The sequence below is a fragment of the Egretta garzetta genome, unplaced genomic scaffold, assembly GCF_000687185.1.
Source record: "Egretta garzetta isolate BGI_Z169 unplaced genomic scaffold, ASM68718v1 scaffold360, whole genome shotgun sequence".
NCBI lineage: Eukaryota > Metazoa > Chordata > Aves > Pelecaniformes > Ardeidae > Egretta > Egretta garzetta.
Window position 1 is genome coordinate 2,057,468 of NW_009258261.1, and position 21,166 is coordinate 2,078,633.

The window sequence follows — 21,166 nt, forward strand, 5'->3', positions numbered from 1 at the left end:
TGCTCTGCATGCTAGTTGCCCTCTTCCTTCCCTGCAAATGAATGTTATTTTAAGCATATATATTATTCCAGTTCATCTTTGTTCTAAACATGACTTGGGCTTTTTAGAAGACAGACTATTCCACACATGCCATTTTGATCTGAAAAGCTTATAAAATCCAAGAGTTTTCAAAGACAAATGTACATGATTTCCTAGATTTCCATCAACAATTTCATATTCTTTGCATATTCTTTCATATTTTTGCAACATACTGTTATAGTAAACAATTTTTAGCCTGAAATTAACCTTTTCTGTAGCACACAAGAAATTTCCGTTACATCAGTGCCTGTCTGCATCTTCCTGAGGAGCTAGGTTTCCATGAGAAAGAAGAGTTTGTTTAGCATTCTCGCCTACATATAACGTTAGGTGTTTTGGGTTTTTGTTTCTTTTGTTTTTAGGAAGATTTGGGCGAGAAGGTAGTACAAGGCGATGTGCTCCCAGGTCATGTAGGTTCTGCCTGCCTCCTGTCATCCACAATTGCAGAACTCGGAAAGAGAGCTGGAATTCTTACACTTGCTATTATGAGCAGAAATCCAAGGAAGACAATTGGAAAAGTTAGAGGTACGGTTGATGCAAACAGATATAGATAACTTTACTGGAAATCATCCGTTGTCTATTGACATGTGAAGCATTTGGTATTTTTCTTGTAGTGGACTACATAATTATTAAGCCGATCCAGGGATACACTTGCGATATGAAGGCTTCATATGCAAAATATTGGAAACCAAGAACAACTTTAGATGTTGGACACAGGGGAGCAGGAAATTCTACAACAACAGCTAAGTAAGTTCACTTGCATTTTAATCTGGGAGGGGTGTGTATGTTTAGGTTCACTGACATCAATTGTGGAAGTGGACAGTTTAAAATAAAAAGCTACAACCCATAATCATTTAAGTCACTTCAATATCAAATGTGGATTTTCTGTAAAACAAAGACTTTTGATTTGTATTTCTGTTGTTTCAATGGACTTCTGTGCCATGCTGCATCTAACATTTTTCTCTGCTGTTATTTCAGACTTGCGAAAGTTCAAGAGAACACCATTGCCTCTCTGAGGAATGCTGCTAGTCACGTATGTACGCACATTTGCACACACCCATATACTTAAAACTTGCTTGGCTTGTGTGTTTAACTTCCATGATTCGATACAATGAATGGTAATTGCACTGATACAAAATTACATCAAATCACCATGGAAATTCCCTGAGAGACAGGAAGGGAATTAATAGCTAGATTAGACTCTCATTCTCAATTTTTTCAAAAAAAACCCAGCTTCCATCTGGTGGTGTTCTAATACAGGGAAAATTTTAATCTCAACCCTGCAGAGACATGGGTTGGAATAATTTTGAACAAACGAATAAAACTTTGGCTCTGCTAGAGTTTGTCAGTATGGTCTTAGGTTGCAAAGGTCTCGCTCAGGAACTGCTCAGTACCTAAAATTGGTGTCCAAAAATCAGACTTGGGAGCTGAGCTGGTAGAATAAAACAATTCTTTGTTTCGGTGCTTGCTACAGTGAAGACTTTGAATCCTAAGATGAGACTTTCAGTTTGGGAGATACTAGTTTCAGGTGCTTAAATTCTGTGATTGAGGTGGTTGCTTTTATTCGTTCCAATAATCACAGATCACTTTAGTGACAGAGATAAGACTGATCTAGACAACATAGTGAGGCACTGCAGCGGAGTAGCTGGAGTCAGAAGCACATTCAGAGGTTCTTTGTCTAGCTCCAGTTTTCACAGTGAAGAGCTGTGGTTACAGTTACATAAAGATGCTGCTATGAGATCACCTGCCGCTTAACTAGTAGGGATCCTAAGCCTTTTCAGGTACTTTTTCACCAATGTAGATTCTTACAAAACATCTTTTGAAGTTAAATGGGTAGGAGCAGGATCTAGAGTATTATGCTTATTGGCTACTGATTCTGGAATACTGTGCTCCCCACGAGTCAAAGCTGAAAGCTTTCTCTCATTTGGGAGTCAGAGTATAATTTGAACACAGTGCCTGGAACATGCACTGACCGCAGAGCAAAAGAAAAGTGCAGCTGCTAAATGATCCTTCTGAATGATAGTTCTTCATTTCTGCGCGGATGCTGCTAGCTTAAAAGCTTTTAAAAAAGTGCACAAGAAGTATGCATTCAGGCCGAAATTTACTATGAAGTAGTCAGCAGCATCACCAGAAAAGTATTTTAAACTATTTGCAGATTGAAAAGGCTGAAAGCTGCCTCTCTTAAAATATTACACTGAGAAAAGGGCTGAAAAAAGCCTGTCCTGTTTTCTTTCTGTACTGATTGAAAAAGTATGTGAGTCAGGATCATAATTCGATGAATATTATTCTTGGAGACCTTTCAAAGGAATGATTTAAAGACAGTGAAAATAAGTAAAAAAAAAAAAAAAAAGTGTCTTTATCTCTTTCTTTCTGGCCCTCTCTCTTTTCAAAAAGGTTGTACTTGGAGCTTTTGTTTGGTCTTCCTTCCTTCTTAAGCTTAGCAGAAAATAACATACAGTTGAAAAAGATAGGAGAATACTGGATGTAGCTATTTCTGCTCTTGCCTATGTTAGTAACGCAGTAGTAGTGCATTGTCACTAATGACTCCAGAAGCTCCTCAGTATATGGAATATCTCCCTGAAGCTTTAGCAATTTGTAGCAATCGCTTGGCTCGTGGTGGGGAGGAGGGAGGAAGGTCACTGCAAAGGCATGTCTGTTTAAAAACATCATCTTAGCATTTCTCTGAAATCAAGTTTACAATACTTGAATGTTACTAGAGGGTTTACAAGGTTAAGCAATGTATGTATATCAGAGCTGCATTATCGTAATTAAAATACTTTCCCATGTGATTTTTTTTTTTTTCATTTGTAATCCGTTGTTGAGTATGGTTAAACTGGTAACAGCCAGTTGCATTCAACTTCTGGTTGATGTCCAGGACCTGTGAATACTCTCAAATTGTCTGCAGTTCTGTAGTCCTTGTGCATAAAGAGCTAATGGGTTTTGGTTTATTCTGTGTGGTTTTAATTTTTCTCTAGGGAGCAGCATATGTGGAATTTGATGTACATCTTTCTAAAGATCATGTCCCTATTGTATACCACGATCTCACATGTTGCATGGCCATGAAAAAGGTAAAGATGATGATATTTGTATTTTATATTTAAATGTTACCATTCCAGAAACTAAAACACCAATCTCTCATAGAAATAATTCTGGGGAATCAAGAGATGGAATGGGAATAAATACGCATAAAATAAAGTGGAGAAGTTGAGTTTTTCCTTTTGATGTTGTAGCAACAGCATTTCAGATGCATGGTTTGAGACTCTTCAGGCCTACATTGTAGTGGGGTTTTGGGGTTATTTTTGGCTTTTTTTATTTATGGTTTGGAAGAAAAATGCAGAGAACTCCACTATATTCAGTAGCACCTCTGGGATTCTTCTAGACTGTCAGAGTAGTAACTTCTGGTTGTTTCTTTTTTGAGGGAGAGTTAGTGTGATTCTCAGTATGACTTCTCACTCCTGCTGATACTTAAATGTGTACTTCTTGAGCATATACTCATAAGTGCTCTTTAGGTTAAACTGAAATCTACCTTGTTTGGTATCTCAGTAGTGGCCAGTAGATGGGAAGTAGAAAAGCGGAAGAAACAAGAATCTCCTTCATTTAGGGAGTTTTATTAGCCACAAATGGCTTGGCTTCCATTAGTTTTTTCTAACTCTTTAACCCTCTTTTACTTGGCATTTTGCTCTGTCCTTTAACTGTGAGGTAAACAATATACTTCATGTCTCGTTGGGACACTCAGTGAGGCTGAAGCACTGCTTTTGGATTGCTCGGTGGAACAGAAGGAAAGGAGTTAAGACAGAGGTTCTAGAAGCAGGAAAATGGCTCTTGAAAGCAAGTGTCCTGTTCCTTTCCTTGTTTAACCTCATGAGAGTATAGCTGTTGTTCCTCCTTTTTTAATCAAAACCCCTTTTCTGCTGTTTTTGTGTTGAGTACTATAGTGTAAGAAGCAGTGAACAGTACTGTTACTTGTACATACAGATAAGCATTCCTTAAAAGGTGCTCTGAACAGACTAACAGAGTACCTCTTAAATACCTAAGTTCTATGAAACATAACAATTGAATGTTTTCACGGAGTAAAGTGACATGACACTCTGTAATAAAGAGAGAGCCGTAGGCATAAGGACCAGTGACACAAAAAAAACCCCCACTGAGGTGCTTTTCTGTCTGGTCTGTTGCATGTTCTCCACTAAGGCCAGGATGCTTGCATTCAGCAGCAGTGCAAAGAGGTTGGACTCTGTTCTGTTCTACTTTTCTTTTCTAGTTCTGGCAGTGAAAACAAGGATAGCGTGGGAGGGCAGACTGCAAGCTAAATTCTCTCTTCTTGGCACTAAGTCTGCATCATCAATCTCTCACACCCATTGCGATATTGCAATTTATATGAAGCTTGGTTTTGCAATTTATAAGAAGCTTGATTTTGAACAGTTTTGGAAATGGAACTTTAAGGGAAATGCATATTAAGTGTATATTGAATCAGTATTGTTTTGTTGAGTAAAAATGCCTTTATAGTGAAGAGGGGAAATGGAAAGAGATTGACAGAATCTCTTTGACACCAGATCTTTATTTTAGAGGCAGGGGGTGTGCGTCTCAGTTTTACCAGGACACTTGCCTTTTTATTAGTTTGAGACACTGGGTAGACAATGATAAAGTAAACTGCTTTGGAGTGGTTTTTAATACATTTCTTTGCTTGCAAACTTTTTTCCTGAATACATTAACTGATCAAATTTTTACAGAATAAATGTGCTAACCTTTTATGAATAAAGAACATGAAGCCTCTGACTTGCATGAAAGACCAGATTCTGTTTTTTCAAATCGGCACCTGTTTTGTGCTTCTGAGTGCCTATGTTGTCTCCTGAAAACTGATCATCTTGCTCATATTATATCATATCACTTGTATCTTTAGCAATAAAAGAGAAAAAATTAGTTGCCTTTAATGTTACCATATTAAAAGCATGTAGGCTTCTTTGTAGTTTTCAGTGGTGCTTAATTATGCATTATTTCTCTTCAAAGAAACTGGACACAGAGCCTTTGGAACTGTTTGAGATTGCAGTCAAAGAACTCACTTTTGATCAGCTACAGTTATTGAAGGTATTTTTCTTTGGCTAGTATGATATGCTATGTGTATAAATTTCAAACTGTGTATGAAGCTTAGACTTTTTTGGAGTAACTGTAGATGGTTTGAGAGAGTGCAAGTTTTAAAAATTGTACAAGTAGAACAAGTAGCTAATTGCAAGGATAGTATTTTTGCACCATCATTACAACTTGAATAACTTTCATTACTTACATTTTCTAGAAGGATGGTCTGACAGCTTTTGTAGGTCCATATCATTATGCTAACATTGATAATATAAAAAAAAAAGGTTGAAAGTGGTGGTAGGGAGTCTTTGAAGAAGAAAAATATCTGTCACAAAGTCTATTTAATTTTCAGAAATTTCCCTGTTAACAAGGGAGATGCAGGTTATATTGAACTCCGCTTTGGAGGTGCGTGTGGAGCTGTAGAAGGGTCCATGATTCAGTGGTATTAATTGGACAAACTGTCTACAACTAATTGATTGGTTTTATTTAATTGCGTTATCACTGGATCTTCCGAACAGAAGTGCCCTGCCTACATAAAAAGGGGGTCAGGGGATGAGATTGGGCCACTGTAGACCCAGCTGAAATATCTGTCCTCAGCCAAGGAAGCATCTGGCTGATCCAAGAACTATGTTTCTTTTCACTTAAAATTACTTGTCTCCTCCTTTTTGTGGAGAGGGAATTTGAATGGAGTGAGGGAGTTGCCCTATGCCTGGCCTGCTTCTATCTCAGTATGTGACTACTTTATAAAATCTCTGTTGGCCCTCTGTGTGCACTTGCTTGGAAACACAAGAGTCTGAACATCTGACAGAGGAGGGTTTAATGTTCAGACTTCCTCATATCTTAATGTTATTAACTATGTTTTGTGTGTTTCTACTCTTGAACACATTTTCTGAATTTTCAGTAAGAACATTTTCAGTTTGGTTTTGAGCTTTCCTTGGAAACTTTACATTTTAAAGTTTGAAAGAAAATTGTGATGTGTACTAGTATTTATTCTTTTACAAATTACTAAAATGGTAAACCTTTAAACGTGGAAACAATTTATAAGGAAAATTAGTTATATTTAACATGTAGTAAGATCTCTATGGGCAGAGTATTTGTTAATTTTACTCTTCTTATGCTCTTCAGCTGGCTCATGTGACTGCCCTGAAAGTAAAAGATCACAATGGTATGTACTAGTTTGCAGAGTCTTAAGATTGATTTATTCCCATGTAATGATATATACTCTGTGGCTACAGTCACTTGTTTTAATCACATTTGGCTTCTTCCTGAACATTTCTAAATGCTTACATAGTTACTTTAATTTTGTAGAGTTCTTTGCTGGAAAGTAAATACCTGGATGGCAGTTATTCCCTGGGGAAGAGGGGACAGGAGGGTAGAAAATGAATGCATAACTAAATATATATTTATGAAAATTCTTAACAAAATTCCTACTAATATTTCCATCTTACACTCCTCTAACTGTACCTTTTTGACAGCTCTTCAGCATTGCTAACACAAACTTTGGTAACTGCTGTAGGGTGTCTTACTGATGCTGTAAATTTTTGGCCTTGATTAATCCCCTTTATAGGGACAACACAATCGGGCAAATTCTCACACATCCTACCTGTCTGGGAAAAGATAAATAATAAGCCTTGACGGGCAAGACTGCTTCTACTGTATGTGATTCAGTGACTGAAACAATGAGGGATGGGGGAAGCTGCTTCTGATTAATATTCTGGCAAGACTTGGGGGTGTGTGTGTGTCAAAAAACTTTCCCACTGGCAAAACAGGAATTGGCTAATGCTATCATTGGAGTAAGTCAGTGTTAGGGGGAAGGCTTATGTAATCAAAAGTTGGACATGATTCCATTCTTTACTCTTAAAGGCCTTATGATTTTGAGCCAGTCTCTTCTTGCTGGGATTAGCAGTGCTATTTGTTTTGATTCAGTATTTTGTATTTCTTTTTAGCATCTTTTAAAGATGAAGAAAATTCTGCTTTTGAGACCCAGCCATTTCCTTCTCTGCAAAGAGTAAGCAGTGAATGTAGAGCAATAGAGATGATGGTTGTGGGACATGAAAACATGCATTTTTCTTTCAGCTTTGCACGCATAGTAAGGGATATTAATTTTTGGGTTTAGGCCTCTGATATCAATGCTGGAACTGAGAAGACAGGCTTTATTATTGGCCACTGGAGCCTTTTCAGCACTTAAAAGTAACAGTTTGCATATCTTTCAAGCTTCTTAATTCATGAACCCAAGTTGTATATCGCAGGATACACACAGTTTTACGGCTGGTTAACATCTGGGCATTGTGTTTTAAAATATCAACAATTGTTTGCTAATTTTGGAAAAAAACCCCTGGCCTTTGGCAGTTCATTGCATACTTTTGGCCATCCAGCAGAGCCAGACATAGAGAAATTATAAGTGAAGTTCTAGTATGTTCCTGTTCATGACTATTTGCCAGCTCTGGGCTTTGTATATTTTTCACAGAAACAACTGTCCAAAACTAGTTTGGTCATACAATTCTTCACAAGAATTTCACATACTTTTTTTTTCTCATCATCATAATGGCAAGCTCATGGGTTTCATACTTAGGACTATGTGTTACTTAAGATACTTTTTGCATTCAAAAGAACTTCCTGGAGAAGTAAAAATGTTTCTTTTTTTTAGGAGTACAAATGGGGCATTTCTCAGACATGTTAAGGTGAATTGACTTGCATTTTTACCTTGTCAAAATTTTGTCCTTAAGGTTTTATCCATTTTTCTGTATTTCCTAACTTTAAACTGAAGGAAAAAAAGGTGTAAATGTTAAAAACTTGGGTTTTTTTAGTCTACTGTTAGACCCCATTGGTGTTAAATTACAATGTATTCTTCTAGTAATTAGCCTGACAGTTGTCGTCCTCTGCTATGGGGTGTCTTCATAGTGAAATTTTTTCAGGTCCTGGAGTCTGTTTCTGAAGATGTTGGGTTCAACATAGAAATAAAATGGATCTGCCAACAAAGGGTTAGTAAATGTACATGTGATTTACTTTGATACTTTACCATTCTTATAGCTAAAGCTTGTCATTTGACATGGCAATTCATGAGTTATAAACAAAGGCATAATTTGGTGGGGTTTTGTGACTTTTGTTTTGTTATAACCCACTGTCTTTAAAAGTGGGAGTATAATAGCACCACTAGCAAATGAACAAGCTTACTCTTAAAACAATAGGAAGTATTTATAGGACTGAGTTCATAATGTGGCTGAGATTGCTTTTAGTAGAAGACCTTTTTTAAAGTGACTAGATCACAACAGGTCAGGCATGCTATATATGGGAAAAGTGACAAGAAATTCAAACTCTCTTGGCCTGGTGCAGGAGCAGCTACAACATGGTGCAGTAATACAATGAATTGTTTCCTTCTAGTCAGCAGTACTGCAGACTCAGCTGGATTGCTTAGCACTTGGTCTAGAAGGATTGTCAAAGCTAGAACTGGAAGCCTGGAGCAGGAGAAAGAAACTAAGTAGAGTGGTAGGTAGAAGTCTGTATGCATGGAGACCCAGAGATGGGTCAACTGCAGAAAGACTGGTACCTGCTATTCTCAAAGACAAAGGATATCTCATTTATTTCTGCAAATCTTGTTGTTGTTTTTTTATATGTAGGAAAAAGCAGTACAAAATGGCTCTAATAGTTTTTAGTGATCTTTCATGGAATTCCTTTGTGTTTTCAAAATTAGAAAAGGCTTCACAGAAACTCTCCCTGCATGGGAAGATGGTGAATTTTTCAGTGAATATTATTGTGGCTAGAATTCATCTGCTCCTCACAGACTGACAGTCCTGTAGAGCTGTAACTAGCATTCAGTAGACTGGAGGAGTGACTTCTGTGTTCAGACTTGCAAACTGAATTTTCGTTTTGCTCAGGCTGAATGAAAAACCATGGCTTCTTAAAATAATTTTAGTAAGCGTTAATTTAAATGGCTGAAATTTGTCCTTTCTTTTTATAGGATGGACAGTGGGATGGCAACTTGTCAACTTACTTTGATATGAACCTCTTTCTAGATATTATTCTAAAAACTGTTTTAATGAATGCTGGAAGAAGGAGAATTGTATTTTCTTCTTTTAATGCAGATATTTGTACAATGTAAGTTGAGATATACAATGTATATTTTTTTTTTTGTATTTGATAATATTTACTTTGGACATAAGAATACCTAACATAACATACATTGGGATTAGATTTAAACTTGGGGTGCCAAAATAGTTGGGAATTGAAATGAGTGATTAGATCACTTTGCCATCTGAGCTGTGCCAGAAATAAAATAGGAGAACAAAGTCAAAGTACATACTTTTGTCAAGTGCCTTCCTGAATGCTTCAGTCTGTCTTGACAACTAAAAAGACTGAGAATTCCTCTGGTATCACAAAGTCTTTTTCAGTCATGCTTAAAGGGTATGCAAGCCTAATTTACAAACAAAATTAATTTTGTTACATTTTTTTCCACTATGTCTGCCTTTTAAAAAGGGCAGAAAATGAAATGGCTTTGAATTACATGTGTTTGGTTTTTTAAGCGGTTTGTTTTCCTTCTGTGTAATGTCATACTGAAGGTATTGGAGCACAGAAAAGCATAGGCGTTGAACTGGGGAACAGTTGGGATGCATATGAACTAACAATGTGCTGTAGTACTTCATAACAAGGAGTGATTTAGCACTATTAATGAAAGGCTTTACGAAAATCTCATTTGATGAAATACCACTGAAGGGTAAATGGGAAGGACAAAACCAAATCAAGGTACTGATAAAAGGACTAAGGAACAAGTGTGTAAGAGCATGTAACATGCTAATCCCAAAACTTTGCTTCCATCTGTTTTCATTTTATACCACCTTCTTGGTATCAAACAAGAAAAACATGTCAATAAGGTTAGGTGTTGTATATTAAATGTTTATAAACTCTTACAATGAATGTTCATTCACTCTTCACACTGCATTTAAGAAGAAAATTACAGAATTGGATAGTCTTCAAGGATTTTTGAATATTTTGAGGATCTGGATCCGAGTTCAATTTGAAGTCTAGCTTCTCTTAAACTGTGTATTAATCTCTAATTAACAGTAAAAGTAACACAGAACAGTTTGTCTGCATATTTTCATACTAAACGGTAGTACTGTATTGTCACACCAGCTAGGATTTGGAAGAACGTGCAGTAAAGGGTGTAATCCTCCTCAAACAGTAAGATTGAATTTCTCTGCTTTTTCATAGATTTGCAATTTGTAAACTTTTTTTATGACAGGGTTCGGCATAAGCAAAACAAGTATCCTGTGTTATTTCTCACCCAAGGAGAATCTAAACTCTATCCAGAACTTATGGATCTTAGATCTCGTACAACTCCAATTGCCATTACTTTTGCACAGTTTGAAAACTTGCTGGTAAGCTGACAAGCTCTAGTATTAATCTGCAGTAAAATGAAGCTAAATTATTACTACTTGTTAATCCATAATTTTTGACACTAATGCATAAAATTACAAACACCACCACAAAAGAAATACACTAATATTTAGTAACTGCCAAAATAATGTCTGTTTCAATGTCTGTATAATACATTGTTAAATAAATAGTGCTATCAGTAAACTCTTTAATTGTATTAAATTATTTTTTGTTAATATTATTATGTATGAAACTGTAAGGAGTTGCAAATGTCAAAGGATTAAAAAACTGAATATGAGAGTTTTTCAGAAACATGGATTTTAATTGACATGTTTTATATTTCAGGGAATTAATGTGCACTCTGAAGATCTGTTGAGGAATCCATTGTTTATTAAAAGGGCCAAATCTAAAGGGCTGGTGATTTTCTCATGGGGTGATGATGCAAATGACCCAGATAACAGGAAGAAACTGAGAGAATATGGTGTTCATGGGCTAATATATGACAGGTACTTCACTGTGTTTTAAAAACAGTATTAATAACAATAAAGCTGAGACATTATTGTATCTCGGTACCTTGTGAAATTTTGCATTAGTGCAGAACATCTTCCTTTGGTACTGTAAGCACAACAAGCCCATAACCCCAGTTCCAAAAAGACTAGCACTAATTCCTACTCTTTCAGCTGTATATATGAAGCAAAATAATGTTTGCTTCTCCCGAGGTTAATATGAATATAATTTGATTCTCTAAAGAACTAGCACATGGCATACGCATTTAATGTGCTATTAACATTCCTAACGGTAATTCTTAAAATCTGTACATGACACGGTGAGGACAATGTTGTTAACTGTTTGGCTGAAATTTCCAGCTTTCTACATTTGGTTATGGAAATAGTTAACACAACTTTCATTATTTTAACTTAATTTTTTGCCAACTTTCTGTTCTGTTTCAAAGCTGTGAATTCACTATTTTTCCTATTAAAGTTAGCTTGGAGCAATTCCCAGGGCAAACTGCCAAATTAGCCACTTCAGAAAGTAGTTGTTATATCCACACAATTCACATCAGAATACTGTGGTAAATCTTTGAACAAAAGTGTTATTTATTTCTTTACAAAGCCAAAAAGTTTTAGCTCTTTTATCATAAAAAAAAAGTGAAATTAATTATTACAAGATGCTGATTAATTTGGGAAGCTGTATTAAATTAGACTTTCTGACAGATTACAATGAATATGTAATTTGTGAAAGCATTGTGTAACTGGAGTGTCAAATTATAGGGGAATTTTAAACCTTTTGCTTTAGTAAGGGCATGGTTTTGCATATTGTTTTACCTGATGGGGGGAAGGGAGGGAAATCAAGTAATTGTCAAGGACTCAGGCTTATAAAGTGAAAACTGAGAGTCAAGGTAACGTATCCAGAGGCAAGAAATCAAATAGTTTGCTTTAAAGTTCTAGGCTGCCAGAGTAAAAAAAATAGTTAACTCCCTTCAATCTTTTTTTGACCTTTGGGAGTTCCTTCCAGAGTGGTGGCTCGAGCACTTCTCTGGTTTGCCAGAGGTCTCCTTTCTTGTACTGTGTAGTATGTCTCCTTTTCATTGACGGTAGAAAGGAATAACAAGGTTTTTACACTGGGGATTAGCTTCAGACTGGTCATTGAAGCATAAATCCTCTTTCCTGCTATAGCAGTGCTACATGTTGTACCTCACCTACTACAACTCAAGATTGAGGCCGCTTTAGTAGATGGAAAAATAAATCTCTCTGGACTAGCATGCAGATGAAATGGTACTCTTGACTCTAGTGTACAGTCATAGGGTTGTTATGAAATTTGATCGTATGGTATGTATAACGAAGTGATAAATTACTGGTCCATAGTCAGGTGGGGTGTAAAGTGTTCTTACAAAATGTCTGTTCATCTGATGTCTACTGGTCCAGTCTTCTAGAGTTCTTAATTACTCCTGGTGTAACAGATATGCACTACTATGGTAAAATAGTAAAACAGGTGATAGCTTTATTTCTGACTTCATGTTGGTTTTATTACTTTAGATACTTAATTGTTCAACATTACTTAAATAATGTTGCATTCATGTCAAGGCTGCAAGTCTGCTACATGTCATCTTATATTCAGTTTTGTACTCTTTAGTGTGTGTTAAGCTGCAGTATGATAGCAGAACACCTTTTGCCTCACCTTTTGATGACTAACCAATGCATTGGAATAGCTTATAGGTTTAATTCCCTTGTGAATTTAACTGAACAAAAAAGTCTTAGTCTTCCTGCACTATTTAGGCCATCTACATTCTCAGTAGCATTCATCTCTCACTGCCTGCTGCCTGTATGCCTTCCACCTTGTAGACATCTTTCCACTTTACTGAGAGGAACCCCAAAATTAATAGTAATTCCAAAGTTGTTTAAAAAACAGTAGTTCAGTGGTGCATTTTTTCCTTTATTTTTCAAGTTACAAGCTGCAGTTGAGTAGCAAAAAATTATCATCTTTCTGTGTAATTGTTTCAAGCTCGTTAACTCTAATTTCTAAATGTTATTGACCTTTTTTCTGTAGGTCAAAACAAATACTGGAATGTTCCTTTATAGTTTGTAATTATTTTTCAAAATTTCTAAAACTTCAAAATTTCTAACTGTCTGAATAAAATTAACTTTAATCTTAATAGTTTCTTTAGAAGGAACAGACACTTTTTAAAAAAATTGCATCCAGTGTCTCAAGCTGGAAATTCTGAAATGCAGGTGGTACCTGCAAGTCCTGGATGGCATGTCTAAACGTAAAACCTGGCAGCAAGTGTTTCCATTCACAGTTGGAGCTGCTGGTTAAAGAGGCAGTCTCTCACATCGTTTGAGAGTGTGAAGTTAATATTATGAATTTAAATTGTCAAAAGTTTAAATAGCTATGGTGTAAGCATCCATATTCTATGCTGTTTGAAGTTTAGAAATAAGTAAATTCAAAACTACTGTGAAGCAGAACTCGGAGAGATGTATGTGCCTGTTTCGAGGCCTAGAAATAAGTAGGGACTGTAGTAGTCTGCTTATTAGTGTAAAGCCATTTTATGCTACAGTTGCCATCTTCAAATTCCAGAATATTTCCAGGGCTGAATCGAGATGTGCTTCTTCCATGGCTTCTGCAGAATTTTTGTTCTTAAAGCCAGGTCCAGATACTTATCAAAAATTGCTGTGCCTGGTGTTTTGTGTGGCTGTTTACTAGACCTTTGCTTAAAACATTTTAGGAAGTGTTACCTGTCTGAATAAGCTAGCAAGTGAACACAGGAATTTTAGTGAATTTTAGGTTGCTTGGATATATGGTCCTGAGTTATCGTTACTGCATGTGGTAATTATGTCAAAGATTATGAACTGTCTGGGTAGAGATGATTTCTGCAAGTTTATTTTTTCCGAACTTTAATCATCCATGTAGAGTTGAGCAAAACATTGTAGCCACTTGTGAAGATGGCAGAAAAACTGTGTCCTGAATACCAAAAGTTGCTGATACCAAGTGTCGGGCAAAAAAACCCGCAGGTAGGGGGTGTCTGACTTTGTTTTGCATGGAGAAAAACCGCAAGACTAAATCTGCGAAGCTTCCAAATGCCAACGCTGTTCAAAGAACAATCTCACTGGGGCAGGGGAAAGAATTTTTTTTTCTTAATTTCTTTTTTTCCCCATCCAGTCCTTTCTCCACTTGGGCTGCAGATTATTAGACATACCCAAAGTCATTAAACAAAATATATGCATATATGCAGTTGTCAGGACAATATTCTACTTTTTTCTCCTATGTTCAATTAGCATTTGTCTCAGCGTCTAAGATATTCAAACTCCTTGTGTTAAAAGGGCAACCTACAGAAAAGGTGGCACCTCTGCCTCTAAGCTTCTGTTTGGGCCCTAATATAGAAAAGTACTTTAAATGCATAACTGGGTATCTCCTATTTGTACAGGAAATTAAATCTCATGCTTAAAATGCTTTATTAGTTTTGTTTAGATTTTTTTAGAGAGTAAACTTTAAGTGAAATTCTCTGGATTGGCAAAAGTTATGAATTTTAAAGCAGGATTTGTGGGATGAATTACCTGGTATTTTCTTCCTGGATAAGTTTGTAAACAGTCCAGGAAATATTTCTGTGTTTTGAATATACTTAGTAAGCACAACAGTCTTTTACACCAGTTGGCTATATATTAAAATACCAATGTGGAGAGGGGGTGGGTGCTAATTTATGCTTGCATTATCTTTTTTTAATTCACTTTGTGCTCTGAGTTCTGTTTGTTGAATATCATACACAGCTGCATGAAAATATTAAACCAGTAAAAAAGCTGAAAAAAAGCTGAAAGCTTTTCCATGAGAATCTCCCTGTGTTTGTCTCCTCTCTAAACACTGCAGTTCCTTATGGCTGCATGTTGCATTTGCAGATTCCAGGCAAAACCTCTGTACTCTATTAGTATTAGTAACTTCCCAAAACTATCACAAATTTAGTAGGCAATAAAGGCAAAAGCATTCAAAACACTTCTCAAAACTACAAGACTGTCTAAATCGGCGCCATTTTATTTGCCTGAAACTGAATGATACTTAAATAATAGTTTAATTTTAAAAAGTAATATTCAGAGCACTTCCCAGTCTTCAGCAGGGCTTGCTTATTAATAGAAGTCAAATGGAGGAACTTTGGAGCATAGTTACTTATAAATAATTATCCCACTGAAGATGGAAGGATAGGGAGATAAGGGTTTACTCCTTATTTTGATGGTGATGTTGGAAACAATAAGAGAAGTCCTGGAGCTACGGCTCTGTTTTTACCATCTGATGGTGTAGTTTCATGGACCCAAATGAAAAGAATGGACAAGAAATTCTGAGGTACAAGGGTGGCTGTGCTTCAAATTGTCTTCTCTGCTTTCAGTTTAGAAGAAATGCTGTGTATGCATTGAAATGGACTGGTTCCAGCAGACAGTCTGAAAGGACCTTGAGGGGCTGGACTCATCCAAAATCTCAACTGAAAATAGTTGAATATGAAGCAAGAATTACAGAACTTATGTTTGCCCTAGTAAAGAACTAATAAAATACCTACCAGAGCTGCTTAGAAATGTGCTTAGCCATGTCCTATGAACAAGGGGTGTAGAAATGTGCCTGTGCTACTCTAGCATCTAACTGATGGGAAGGACTCAAGATTTGCAGTTCCTAAGGTGTATTGCTATATAGAAAACTATGTTCTAATGTCCATGCTTTGTCTTGAATGCATAGAGAAATTTATAATGTGTAAGCTAACTTGATTGAAGAAAGCGCAGGTCGTACCTGCATCTGGGGAGGAAGGAAGGTTGGGCTTTTATTTTGCAGATAGTTTCTATTAGGCAATTTCATGTCATAGGCCTGTATTGGGTTATATGTTCTGTGCAAGTAATCTAAAGGCTGTGCCTTCTGTGCCTGTTCCATAAAACTGGAGAGCATTTGCCCTCACTTCTAGGAGTTTCTTTACAGAAACTAGCTTTGATCTTACTGTAGGTAACGTCCACATCTGTATTTCCTGCAGAAGCGTTTCCTCATTTTAATGCCATTTATTGTATCAACGTTTGAGCTGTGTGTTATTTTTGATGCCTTGGACTTGCCAACAGTTCACAAGTTGTCTTGCCAGGGTAAAAAGGCACCTGGCACTGTATCATGTAGTGCTCTGTTGTTTGGGTTGTGACACTGTTCCTTTTTCATACCATAGTTTCAAGTTACGTCCAAGAGAAAGGATCATAAAAACAAACCACTTTCTTTAAGGAATCATAAATAAAAGTATGAATATTCATAAGAGACTAAGGCAGAAGCCATGGTAATTTCTTCCAGAAGTTTTCACTGGAAGGAGATGAATCTGGAGACCTGCAATACCTGAAACTGTATATGTGCAATAGCTACAAGTGAGGGGAACTGCATGCCAGGATTTAAAATTTGGATAGAAATAGTGTACTGATGTTAGAAATAATGTTGGGAGACCAGAATGTATCCTTGTCACACTAAGAGTTGTACCAAAGTTAGGTTACAGGAACATGAATGCTCTTGCTTTCTAATGAATTACACCAAAAGAGTATTTGAGTTTTGCTCACGACCTACACTGTCGAACTCCAAATGTGTTTTGGATCTGGACAGTCTGGTACAATGTTGACAATTCAAATCCTGCAGCTCTGTGTACACGTGTGAAAACAAGAAAGTGAAAAGAGGATATACTATTTAAAATAGTGTAGATAGTTAAATTTGCATTAGGTATAAAGATCAGATTTTTTCTGTTTTTCACTCTTCACCTAATATCGTAATGGTAACTTTAAAAATGGTTCTGAATTGGGCAGAGGGCATGAAATACTTCTTGAAACAGTATAAACTCCATTCAGTTTTACGTACAAGTGGTGTATCACAGTCTGTTCAGATAATCTCATGGTTCTGAAATTTCTTATGCTTTTAAGTTTGAAGCCTGGAACTCTGCTCTTACTTCACTGCTTTGTGCCACCTGTAAAATCACATTTTTTTCAGAAGAGTGAGGTATATGCAAATAGGTAGCTTGTTAGTATATCCAAATTCAATACTAACCACTGTAAAAGGAGTACCATTTTATATTGCAAGATGAGCAGCAAAACTCTTAGGGTACTAACCTCAAACATACTGGTTTTTTATAGACTTGCTGATACTTAATTTTACTCCAGTGGGGGGGAAAAACCCTGCGTTGCTTCATCTAGTCTACATTTCTATGAACTGTCAGGTTATACTGATAAGCGTTTTTCTTTTCTTGTTTATCCAGGATATATGACTCAAATCCTGAACAGCCAAATATATTCCAGGTGGAGCAGCTGGAACGTCTCAAGAAAGAATTACCAGAATTGAAAAGCTGTGTGTGTCCCACTGTTAGCCACTTTAAATCCATATCTCCATGTAAATGTCATCATAGTTGCCTGGAAGAGAAGGCTGTAGATAACTTGAAGAGTGTTCAAATGCAAAATGACTGATTCTAGGCAAAATGCTGTTTTGTGTCTATTTAACTCACCATTGGAACAGTGCTATCTCTGCCTTCAGGTTGGTTTGTTTTATTTTTAAGTCCCTAAATAGCAATAACTGTGTTCCTCCTTCCTGACAGTACTTGTTAAAATTTCAAACAATGTTAAAATATTCAGCCAGCTATAGTTACTGTTCCAGTTTACATACACAATTTTAACTTCTTCCTGTAATCAAGTCTCAAAAATTGAAAAAGAAAATTGAGTATTAACATTAGGTATGGTTTTAAAGATAAAAAAAACTTAAGTGGTCTGAGGAGTGGATGCTCAGAAAAAAATTGTAGGGAAAAAATGATCTGATAATTGAATATGCTGAAAAGTTGTTCCGACTTTGATTTTTACTTCAGTGCTACAGCTTGTCAGCCTGTCTCTGACAACAGGAAATGGTAGTAAGTGATTGTAAGATACACATGATTAGATCTGGCCTGAATAAATTGGTACCTCATATATATGTATTTGCACTGATAGATCCACCTGTACAAAGCTTTGTGCCATTTTAAAATACCTATATATTTTTAAGTAAACTGCAATGCATATTAACTCATTTTTTTCCCCACTTCATTGGACACAGGCTGCTGACATTTTCTGATTTGCCAATTCATTGGTACGGTGTCTGTATATAGCAGTCAAGGATGAACCACAAGTATAATTTTTTTTATTAATCTTGCACAGGCCTGCTAAACTTTAGAAATGTTGCAAATAATTTTAACAGAATTACAGAAACATCTTCAGTGGTTGAGAATCTTTTTTGCACAATAACATTAATAAACAGAATACGTAACATGCACAAACTCTACAAAATGCATGCTTTAGATATTAAGCATGAAATTTAGGTGTTCGCTGAGGTCCTTGCATCTTTACGGTGCTAGTTATGTGTGAAGGGTGCAAGGACTACTCAACTACTTAATCATCTTTGCCTAAAACCACAAGCCTATTACTCACAAACATTTGAAGAAAAGTCTGTACTGTACATGGTTTGTCTTATTTACATAATACAAGCTACGAGCTTTTGTATTTTGGAAGGGTTTTTTTTCCTCAGAGTAAGAATCATAAATGTACTGAATTCAGATAATCGGCATTCTGTTGGCTGGTATCTATCCTCTGTAACTTATTACAAAGTCATAGTTTAGAGTTCTTCATAGATAGGTATGCATGTCCTTTTTCCTCCTGAAGTTGCAGGTCATGCCAACACAACAGCTGTATCTTTCTACTGAAGTGTTAATGTATAATAAGAATGGAAAAATATTTATTTTTTTCTCTTGTAAATTGACAATGAAAACAATAGTGTGTACTATATTCTTTATATACAGTCATTGCTACATAGAACTGATTGTACAAAGAGTAAAGCCATTGCAAATAAGTGCTTGAGCCTGCACCGCTGAGCAGTTTGAAACAAATGGCTTGTTTCAACTTGCCTTGTGCATTTTAGTATTTAAAGTTTGTTTGTCCTGCACAAACAGCACAGTAATAATTAAATATCTGGAAGCTGTCTTTTATTTAAAAAAAAAAAAAATTAAACCACAATTTGGAAGTGTGAGAGCTGTGTTTTTTGGGAGGGAGGGGGCACTGAACCTGATTCTTGACATCAGGAACCTGTGGCTGTTACCTGATACCGCAAGTCCAGATTCCTCACCTATGGTGATTAAGTCTTAATTTTTTCCTCATTTGTATACCTGTGGGGTTCTTTTGACAGGTCTTGAGGGCTTTGCCAGCTGATGTGCAACCCCTATCAGCGTTACACATGTCACTGCTCGTGCATGCTGGGTGGTGCATCCACAGAGATGCTGAACATGACAGCTATTTTCTGTGAAGGTGGTTTAAAAGTTGTGCTGTCTGAAGCACCCTCTCAGACTAATTACAATGTGATGCTAAGAAGGGCTTTTGCACCCTTAAAAATTTGTTTCCTAACATTCAGATGCCTATTCTGTTTCTGGTGGTGGGGTGTGGGAAAAAAAATACACCCACTGTGGTGATGACTTTACAAGATAGTTTTGAGCAACATCACATTTTAATGTATTCTTGCCAATTCCCTTATTTATGAGTAAATTGTGTCTGCAACTTGCTCTGAACCTGACGAGGCGTTAAGAAGCTCTTCTGCTGTGTCACTTCTTAGACCTGAGCTCTCAGCTTGGCTACACGCAACAGCTGTTCTGCTGCAGCCAATGGGGCAATGCAGCAGGGATATAAGGAACCAAAGAGCAAGGTGGTGGGAACTGGGGGAGGGGAAGTTATGTTCAACTAATACCCTACGAAAAACCTCTTCTTGTAAGGAAATGCTGTGGTGACAAGCAAAGATGGGAGTGTCCACCTGCACTGCTCTGTGGGTGTCCATCAGCTGCTGGTAAGCTTTATGCTGAAATAACCAGGGGTGAGTTTTATGAGACTTCATCTGAGCAGGGAAAAAAGGATTCCTGAGAGAGAGACTCACCTTGTTGAATGTACAGCTCTTTGAGGGGAAGCTCTGTGGTGTTGCCATAGAGGATTTTAGGTGAATTTCTTGTGAAAATGTTCCATCCCTAAGCCCTCACGTGAGCACACAGCTACTTTGTGCTGATGTTCAGCTCCTTGAAAACGTGGGATTTCTGCTGAAACTGCTATGCAGCCCAACTGCCCTGGCAGCTGCTCTCCCGCATGGGCAGCAGGAGGTCACTAAGGTAAGCATGTTGTCTGGTGAAAGGCAGCAGTCAGTTTTCCACTCTGCCAGCGTGTAAATCAGCACTGTATAAGTTTAGTGCCTCCAGTTCATCTGAAACCTTCTCAGCTCTCCCCCAGCTCTTTTCTCACAGGCATGAAAACAAAAGTAGTGAAAGATAGTGGCTGTCTTGAGGGGACCTCCCATTTTCCACTGAGTTTGGGTTTGGGTAACTGTCTTCATGCAGGTGTGCTGAGTGCCCTCAATTTAAATGACCTAAATTGGTGGCTGCTTCCAGGTGTTGGCCTTGACCACTTACATTGCGGGGGGCCTCGGGTTCCTTGCCAGAGTTGCACAGCCCATTGCTGTGGGCTCGTGCTGCAGCGTGCTTTGCTGGGGTTTCCTGTTCCAGGGGTGGCCAAGAGTCCATCTACAGAGAAATAAGAAGCAGGAAACTATTTCCAGCTGATTGAGGGTAGGGAACCAAGACTGTGAGTATTTTTAAGTCTGAATTTTCTACTGAAATCAGTTTTCTCTGGTTGGTTTGGGTCCTGCCACCACTGGGTTTTTGTTGGAGACCAACATGGTCTGGAGCACAGATGGCTTTGCTCCGGCCCAGGGACTGCTACAGTTTTCTAATTTCAAGCTGTATCAGCTGTGGTAGGTGAGACAGAATTTCACTTTTCCTATTCCTGGGAGCGTTTGCTTTTGGGACCACCTAAAGCCTGGACTGTACATGACCCATGCGGCCTGTATTACTTCACGCTCTGGTTCTGCCCCCTCTAAGTGGGAAGAGAGAATGAGAACGGCAGAGCAGAGTGGAGAATAAAAGTTCCTGCACGGCCTCCACCTGAGAAGGTTGCCTGTTGGGGGAAGCTGCTGGCTCCCAGCTGCCCTGGGCGCAGAATCGCTGACGGGGGGTGTGTGGGTGTGTGTCTGAGGATTTTCCTCCCAAACGCTGTGGATGCAGACACCGCTTCTGCGCCACAGACGAGGTGCTTCTGAGTACCGTTCTCCAGCACCGACGCCA

General features: G+C 37.5%; 1 protein-coding gene across 4 annotated transcripts in view; it reads left to right on the plus strand.

The window, feature by feature from the left end:
- GPCPD1 (glycerophosphocholine phosphodiesterase 1) overlaps nucleotides 1-19,856 on the plus strand; it is a 44,083-nt gene extending 24,227 nt beyond the window's left edge. For 2 of the 4 annotated variants that reach the window (XM_035896055.1, XM_009643206.2), the window contains 12 exons: nucleotides 438-600; nucleotides 690-822; nucleotides 1,054-1,108; nucleotides 3,051-3,143; nucleotides 5,080-5,157; nucleotides 6,271-6,310; nucleotides 7,092-7,153; nucleotides 8,061-8,126; nucleotides 9,104-9,240; nucleotides 10,382-10,517; nucleotides 10,861-11,021; nucleotides 17,255-19,012. In XM_035896055.1, coding sequence (XP_035751948.1) covers nucleotides 438-600; nucleotides 690-822; nucleotides 1,054-1,108; nucleotides 3,051-3,143; nucleotides 5,080-5,157; nucleotides 6,271-6,310; nucleotides 7,092-7,153; nucleotides 8,061-8,126; nucleotides 9,104-9,240; nucleotides 10,382-10,517; nucleotides 10,861-11,021; nucleotides 17,255-17,459 — 1,329 coding nt within the window. In that variant the 3' untranslated portion in view covers nucleotides 17,460-19,012. Of the gene's footprint in view, nucleotides 1-437; nucleotides 601-689; nucleotides 823-1,053; nucleotides 1,109-3,050; nucleotides 3,144-5,079; nucleotides 5,158-6,270; nucleotides 6,311-7,091; nucleotides 7,154-8,060; nucleotides 8,127-9,103; nucleotides 9,241-10,381; nucleotides 10,518-10,860; nucleotides 11,022-12,191; nucleotides 13,345-17,254; nucleotides 19,013-19,197; nucleotides 19,317-19,774 lie in introns of those variants that run through there. The other 2 variants (XR_004842251.1, XM_035896108.1) reach the window with 2 other exon arrangements.
- The last annotated feature ends 1,310 nt before the right edge of the window (nucleotides 19,857-21,166 follow it).